Here is an 8,111-nt window from a genome sequence, read left to right on the forward strand (position 1 = left end):
CTTTGTGCTTTGCAGTTTTTAACACGAAGCGCGTACAATGTGCGCAGAATGATGCGCTTGAAGCAACACGGCGTCAGGCTGTGACGTCATCATTCTGCACACCAGATGCGCATATTGTAAGCGCTTCGTGCTCATAGACTGTATAAAAACAGTTCGTGCTGCACTGTATTTGTTTTGTCCTATCGTATCTATAATATGTTGTTGCCTTATTAAAAAATATGCTATACATTTAAAAGAAATGTATTTAAATTGTATAGTATATACTTGTATATAAATACATTCATGAATGTTTTTAATGAATGGATTTTATAATAATACAAATAGCAATGTGTAACATTTTACCATATTTAGTGCAACACTTTTATTTGTTCCCCACAAAATATTGTTTTTTCACTAAATGTTTGGATTTCTAAAATTATTGTGCACTGATTTTTCTAGAATAACTTTTGCTGCCGAATTATCCACTAACCTAGTTTGATACATTTTTGTCATAGATTATAAATATACATAGGCCTATATTTTTTCAGATGTATTGTTTATTTTATTTTTCTTTATAATGAATGATTATAATTTCCACACAGAGATATATAAATTCTACATTTGTTTAAATGAGGGAAAAAAACTTCACTGGTATCGGATCGGTATCGGCCGATACCGAACCCTAGGTATCGGAATCGGTATCGGAGGCGAAAAAGGCGGATCGGAGCATCCCTAGTTGTAGCTGCACTTTGCAGGAAGGTGTAATGTGCAGTGTGAAGATAAAGTGTGCCGAGTTTGTTAGTAAAGTCGAATGCTGTTGATTCTAGCATGTTCGTGATGCTAGCCAGTTTGAATATGCAGAAATGCAAGAGAGATATGAGTTATGGCAAAATCCGGTTGTTATAGATTGTGAAGCATGAACTGATCTTCTTCAAACAGTATCACCATTAAAAAGGTAGTTTATCGGTTGCAAACATTGTGATTTGTCATGAGGGTGAGGAAACAACCCATGATGACAGTAAATGGAGTGCGTGGTATAAATCAATGAGAGGAAACCACTCAAAACATGCAGTTTAGTACTTACTACAGCTGTGAGCACTTAAAAATGTAGCCTTTTTTTCAGAAATTCACTTTCTCTACTCATGATTGTTATTCAAATGGAAATTGTCAGGTGTAAAAAGTAGGGATGCACGGTATCGGGCCCGATACTGGTCTCCTGTACTCGTACTCGTTAAAATGCCCCGATACCAAACGCCGATACCACACAGCATGTGTTAAGCGCCATATTCAAACAAAGAAACACCAACAACAGACAGCAGAAAGGAGTTAAGGATGTCTACTAGGACGTATATGTATGCAATTAATATAATGTTAAACATTCAGTATTAACGCCTGTATAGCTGATGTGCGCGAGCTGATAAACAAAGAACGCTGAGTGGATTGAGTGCGCGGCAGCGCAGATGCGCGAGCTTGTCGAGTGAATATATCTGGCTCACAGCCATCACTGGAAAGCTTGTAGTTCGGTCGGATATGTCAAAAACAAGTAAAACAATGCACAAGTTACTTAACGGTAGGGAGAGAGAGAGAGAGCACACTTCTGTTGTGTGGTCTTTGATGTTAGCACACGCATCATTTGGATTAAAACTGAATCGTAAAAATAAGACCATTTATAGGGGCATTAGGGGCATACATAATTTATTTTCAACCTTAAGCATACACGACTTTCTGGCGAAAGTGAAAAGGTGTCTGAATAAATTTTGGTTTGACTGTATCTATTTGATAAATGAAGTTAACCAACTAACATTATACATACCCTTTTGGTTTCTGTACCCAATATTAAAAAAATGTACAAATGCAATAAAAATCTCGGTATCGGCAAGTACCAAAAATAAAATTATCGGTATCGGGCGAGTACTGGAAAAAGTGGTATCGGTGCATCCCTAGTAAAAAGTGATCCATGTGCATTTGTAGAACTTGGCTCAAGCATTTCTATATGTACACTACTGTTCAATTTTTTTTAAATGAATTATTTTATACAGCAAGGATGCATTAAATTTGTCTTTGTGGTCACTTTTGATCATTTATAATGTTACAAAATATTTTTTATTTCAAATAGATGCTGTTCTTTTGAACTTTCTATTTTAACAATGACCACAAAAATATTACACAGAAAAACATTTAACATTAATCATAAGAAATGTTACTTGAGCAACAAACCAGAATTTTAGTGCTTTCTATACATTCAGCTTTGCCATCACAGGAATAAATTACATATCAAAAGTTTTCAATTGTAATAATTTTTCATAGTATTACTGATTTACAGTATTTTGGATCAAATACTGCTTTGGTGAGCATAAGAGACTTCTTACAAAGATGTAAATCTTTTGAACGGTAGTGTAGATATTTTGTCATTTTGAAAATAAAGTGACGTGATGGATGAAGGATGGATATTAAGATCTGTATGTATGTTTTTAGGTGCCTCATCATTGAAGAAGGATCAGCCACTGTTCACGCTGAGGCAGGTTGGCTATTTGTGCGAGCGCCTTATCAAAGATCATGAGGAAAAGATGCGCGAAGAGTACGAACAGATACTGAACACAAAGCTTGCAGGTACAACTTTGCGGATTTCATTGCAGAGTTCATGCCTTTCTCAGAAGCGAGAAAAAATAAGTGAATTTTAATTTATTCATTCATTCTCAGGTTTTCTGGTTTTATATCAGTTTATGACTGAATTGTGTTCTTAATGTGCTGTTTTTCTTCCTTTTTACCTCAAGAACAATATGAGTCCTTTGTGAAATTCACACAGGATCAGATTATGCGAAGATATGGTGCCAGGCCTGCAAGCTGTAAGTATATTAAGTTCCTCTTTTAGCAATCCATTAACATTTTGTTTCAGTATAACAACTCTGTTTCACTGATTTCAGTTGTAACTTGTTTGTCCAAATTCTGATTATTGTCTTCTCTTTATTTTCAGATGTGTCTTGAAGAACATTATAGATGGTACTAGCCACGCCTCAGCAGCTGATTGCTGTAGAACCAGCCCCCTTCGTTTCACTTGAAATTTCCTCATACTTTTCATTCTCTTTTTTTTTTCTTCTTTAAAATGCTTGGGTGCCATGGTCTATCCACATTTAACTCATTTTTTTTTTGCTGAACTGTTACTGATGGCCCAACACCAAACCTGCATATTTAGATGCGTTCTAAGGAAGTTTAGTCTCTTTAAGAATTTGTGGGGAAAGATGTCAAACTACTGCTGTAAAAAGCTTGGCTGATGTGATCATCTCTGTATAATATAATGTGACTGACCTGCAGCAGATATACCAGACTCTTCCTCTATCCTTCAGTCTTTTTTTTTTTTTTTTTTTTTTAACTGGCTAACTTTTTTTTTTTTTTCTTTTTTGACAAATAAAAGATCTGTGATAACTCAGGATTTGTATTGATTCTGTTTCTTTTAAATGTTTTGTAATAAATTGTATAGACCAATAGGTTTGTAAACATTCAGGATGCGCGCGCATCATGGTTGCAGAAAACCCGGGAGAGATAGCCTTTACAGCTAGAGAATCTCACCTATCTGGAGGCAGAAAATTACGGTTTACAAGTGGCAGTCTATGGAGCCATGGAATAAGAATAAAAAAAAGGTACATTTGATTTTATATTTCAAAATTCTGACTTTATTCTCGCAATTCCGAGATTATATCTCACAATTCTAATAAGGAAAAACAACTCGTCGTTCTCTCTTTCCCCTCGGCTCTTCTGGCTTTTTTTCCCTCAGATTTGACAAACTCACTATTTTTGAGTTAAGTCGAGTTATAAAGTCCGAATTAGGAGATATAAACTTGCGTTTGCGAGAAAAAAAGTCAGAATTGCGAGATAAAATAAATTATGTAAAAATGTTAATAGTAGGGTTTAACGTTAAATAATATTTCATGCTGTAACTGTAGGGCTAATACAATACGTCCCCTATGAACAGCATATGTGAATATTATGTAGACCTATTGTTTAAATCGAATTTATGCTTTAAAAGTAGAGTAATCATAACAGTTTTCATCCATAGTATGTCCATTTAAACGTCCACTTGTTCCCAGTGTTTTTCTGCAACCACTATGCGCGCGCAGCTGCAAGTGACGTAACTGTGACGTCTACTCTAAATTGGTCTATAGGTTTGTGTTTGTTTGAATGTCGATTTAAATTTGGTTCAAAACAAAAATGGAATATTCTGTCGTCATATGTTGTTCCAAACATCTGACTTTTCTTCTGATGGAACACAAAAAGGAAATTTCAAAGAATATCTAGTTTGGTATTTTCTGTGTATTTAATGATGGTGCACTGAAGTTGTTAAACTTCAAAAACAAAACAAAAAAACATCTCTGTAAGTGGCGCAGTCGTTATTTTTAACTGAAAATTAAGAGATTATCAGTGAATAAATTAAGAATAACTTTATACAAGTGGAAATACACAAGTAAGCAAAAAATTGCTAAAAATGTCTGAATTATCCAAGAAACTTGAATATTAATTGTACTGGCAATGGCGACCTCTAATGGTCATAAGGAGTTCCACCATTCTCTTTAAATGGGTTTAAGCTGCATCTTGTCTTTTCAAATACTGTACTTGGTACAGTCTTTTATTTATGGTTTGTTGTGGTTGGACTATATCGGTTTTATCGTGAAGTTTAGTTTGGAAGAAATGCTTAAAATGGATACTAATTGCGTCACGTGACTTCAGGTGTGTCGGTTTGAGGAAGTGCAGGTAGAGACTCTACCAAATTTTGGCGGGGTCATAGGTTGCTTTTTTTTTCGGTCAACAAAAGTAAACACAGCAATTCTGCAGACCCTCCAGTTTGAAACAACAGGAAGGAAGACTGGAACCGGAAAAGCTGGATGAAGCCTGTAATTTAACGTCCAGGGAGAGCGTCTTTAAGTCTGTAGTGGTCACACAACTATCTTTTGTTTATCTCGGATATTTTTTAAATAGATTCTTTATTTCGTTTTTATTATTTTTGAAACCTCCAACATTAATGAGCACTGATCTGCGCGCGCTCTCAGAGAAATCTCCTGTAAGTTATTTGCGTGAGAGGTGGTGCATCAGAAGAAATGGGTAAGTTGACTAAAGTGTTGTTCTCATATTGTCTACATATATTCAAAATAGTCTCGGGCATAAAAGACACAAAATTTAGCTCCGTTTAATAACTTTTAAACATTTATAGAAAGCACGTGCTCGGTGGACTACAACATAAAAAAAAAAACCTTGTTAATTTCGGCTTACAAAAAAACATACAATATATGAATCATTCTTCCATGAGGATCCTGGATTTCATAAGATTGTTTCTAAAATGGAAAGCATATAGCCGGTGGTAAGCTCGTAAAAAATGCCATACAGGACACGTTTATGCAGGAAGAGCCAACAGCTCCGGAAGGAGAGAGAGAGAAAACATGAGAAGCTGAAATCTAAATGCTTTGTACTATATTTTAGTTTTCTTTTAAGTTTGATTTTGTTTTGCTAATTGTCAAGAATATTAATAACTTTTATATCAATGAAAGACCTTTTTGATTTGCATTTTTAAGAAATGGGCGATAATGACATCGAAGAGCAAGATACGTTGCGGGTGCAGAGCGATGAAGAAGGTGATAATCGAGGAAATATCAAGAGCAGAGGTCGGAGGGTCGAGAAGTTTCAGAAGAATGTTTCTAGGTGGATGCTTCCCGAGGAGTTGCGGGAGACGTATTTGGAGCGAGCGAACTGCTGTCCGCCACCAATCTTCATCATCCTCGTCAGTTTAGCGGAGGTGCGATCAAATGTTTGCTGCAAAACATCAACCTTTGCACCAGTGGAATTTTATCTTTCTGGGTATCTGATAAATTGAACTGTTTCTACTGTCGCCACAGTTACTGTCTTTTAAGCCTCAACAGCTTAAACGAGTCAAAGTTTGCTGGTCTCCAATCTTGTCTTCAGCTGGTTTATCTAATTTCTTTGTCGAACAAGCTGAAAACCCCTTTAAAACCAGCCAACAGATCAGACTTTCAAGCCAGATATAAGGCTGGCAAACAATTTTAGACTGGTTTAAGCTGTTTTTGTTCAAAAGGGTAATATATACAAATGTTGTAATATACGGTATGTAATAATATAAATGTTTGTTCATTGTAAAAACAGCAACCAGTACGTTTCCATAATTTGTGAATGTTTTCGTTGGGATGCCTCACTATGAAAGAACTGAGATTCTTTTGAGCTTAGCTTTCTGCTTTTCCGTTCCTGTTTGGCAAGTCTTAGCCACAGTGTTTAAAAAGCCGGATTCATCCTTGTTTCCATGGACATTCCTCAAAATAGACCTCTAGTCACTGATGATCAGTGTCTTGAAAATGAAGAAACTTATGAGACTTTCCATTGGAAAAAGTATTTTTTTTTTCTTTAATAGAAATCATAAATGTTATACTTTACAAATCATTAATTTTACTTATTTTCTACTAACATTATGTACTTGAATATAAGTTAAACACTGCTGAGCCATCTGCTACAGTAGAAACAAATGACTTTTGAGATGTTGACACACAGGGTTTGGACAGTGCTTTGTGGCAACTGGAATAATGCAGTTACAAACTTGTCCCGTGTCTATTTTCATTTGACAGTTGGGAGTGTTTATCTACTATGCAGTATGGAAGCCTCAAAAGCAGTGGGTAACTCTGGGAATAGGGATCTGGGAGAGTCCTCTTACCTATATGCCTGAACAGCGTGAGGAGGCTTGGCGGTTTCTATCCTACATGTTTGTACATGCCGGGTAAGGGGATTTTGCTGCCTTTCTTCAGTTCTATTTTAAAATGACTCTCTATTTTGAGACAATTATGGTTGTACATAAAAGTGCTTAAAAAAAGAAAAGAAAAAAGAACTATTTAGTTCCTTTCAGTGACATAATTAAACTCATGTTACACTGTAGAATGACATATCAACTGATTACTGGATCTGACATCCAAGTCGGTTCCTTATTGGTAACTTTTTAATATATCTGTCTGACCATCTTTCTTGGTTTAGTGTGGAGCATATCTTGGGAAACCTGATAATGCAGCTTTTTTTGGGCATTCCTCTGGAGCTGGTGCATAAGGGCTTTGAAGTTGGCATGGTCTATATGGCTGGGGTCCTTGCAGGTGGGTTTTTGTGCATTTCAGTAGTTTATATTGGGAATAGGATACAGTATCAGAGTTCACTATATAGGATATGGTATATAATATCACATTAAAAAAGTAATTATATATATTATATATTTTTAATAATAAAATATATATTTTTAAAGACGTCTCCTATGTTCCTCAATGCTGCATTTATTTGTTAAAAAATACAGTTGAAACTAATACTGGTAAATAAATTAAAAAAACTTATTTAAAATGTATTTAAAGTTTATTCCTTTGGTCTTCAGTGTCACATGGTCCTTCAGAAATCATTCTAATATTTCATGCTCATCAATGTTGCAAACAGTAATTCAATAATTCAGGATTCTTTGATGAATAGAAAGTTCATAGCATTTATTTAAAAAATAGAAATCTTTTAGAAATTTTTGATGTCTTAACTGTCATGTTTGATTTATATATTATATATTTGGCTTCATTCATTTCAGTCTTTAGCTCGGGCTTCTCTTCATATTCTCATGGAATGTGTATGTATGAATCCTCTTTTAGGCTCTCTCGCCAGCTCCATCTTTGATCCTTACAGTGCTCTTGTGGGCGCTTCGGGTGGTGTTTATGCCCTCATGGGAGGTTATTTTATGAATGCTGTGGTGGTGAGTGAATTTCCAGTAATATTTGATGGGATATAGTTTTAAAAAAATGCAATTAATATACAGGTGCATCTCAATAAATTAGAATGTCGTGGAAAAGTTCATTTATTTCGTACCAAATAAAATGTTTTGTTTTTCTTCTAGAACTTCAGGGAGATGATGCCACTTCTGGGAGCGTTTCGCATCTTAGTAATTGTTCTGATTGGTGCGCCCATTTCCTCTTTCCATTCATGGCATCTGACATCTTTTTTTGTTATCCACTATTAATATTTGGAAAAACTAAACACTGTCCAGACCTATTTACAGGTGCATCTCAATAAATTAGAATGTCGTGGAAAAGTTCATTTATTTCAGTAATTCAACTCAAATTGTG

The 8,111-nt window shown here is 35.3% G+C and overlaps 2 protein-coding genes across 3 annotated transcripts in view; both read left to right on the top strand.

Annotated features, from left to right (window-relative positions):
- LOC107704951 (akirin-1-like) overlaps positions 1-3,406 on the top strand; it is a 16,896-nt gene extending 13,490 nt beyond the window's left edge. Inside the window, exons 3-5 of the mRNA XM_016508030.1 lie at positions 2,455-2,589; positions 2,754-2,825; positions 2,954-3,406. Coding sequence (XP_016363516.1) covers positions 2,455-2,589; positions 2,754-2,825; positions 2,954-2,964 — 218 coding nt within the window. The 3' untranslated portion in view covers positions 2,965-3,406. The remainder of the gene's footprint in view (positions 1-2,454; positions 2,590-2,753; positions 2,826-2,953) is intronic.
- Positions 3,407-4,682: 1,276 nt separating this feature from the next.
- LOC107704870 (rhomboid-related protein 2-like) overlaps positions 4,683-8,111 on the top strand; it is a 4,909-nt gene continuing 1,480 nt past the window's right edge. The window contains exons 1-6 of one of the 2 annotated variants that reach the window (XM_016507886.1): positions 4,683-5,073; positions 5,541-5,761; positions 6,600-6,748; positions 7,000-7,112; positions 7,641-7,741; positions 7,883-7,943. In XM_016507886.1, the coding sequence (XP_016363372.1) occupies positions 5,070-5,073; positions 5,541-5,761; positions 6,600-6,748; positions 7,000-7,112; positions 7,641-7,741; positions 7,883-7,943 (649 nt within the window). In that variant the 5' untranslated portion in view covers positions 4,683-5,069. Of the gene's footprint in view, positions 5,074-5,339; positions 5,435-5,540; positions 5,762-6,599; positions 6,749-6,999; positions 7,113-7,640; positions 7,742-7,882; positions 7,944-8,111 lie in introns of those variants that run through there. The other variant, XM_016507888.1, reaches the window with a different exon arrangement.

This window comes from Sinocyclocheilus anshuiensis, unplaced genomic scaffold (genome assembly GCF_001515605.1).
Source record: "Sinocyclocheilus anshuiensis isolate Anshui unplaced genomic scaffold, SAMN03320099.WGS_v1.1 scaffold702, whole genome shotgun sequence".
Taxonomy (NCBI): domain Eukaryota; kingdom Metazoa; phylum Chordata; class Actinopteri; order Cypriniformes; family Cyprinidae; genus Sinocyclocheilus; species Sinocyclocheilus anshuiensis.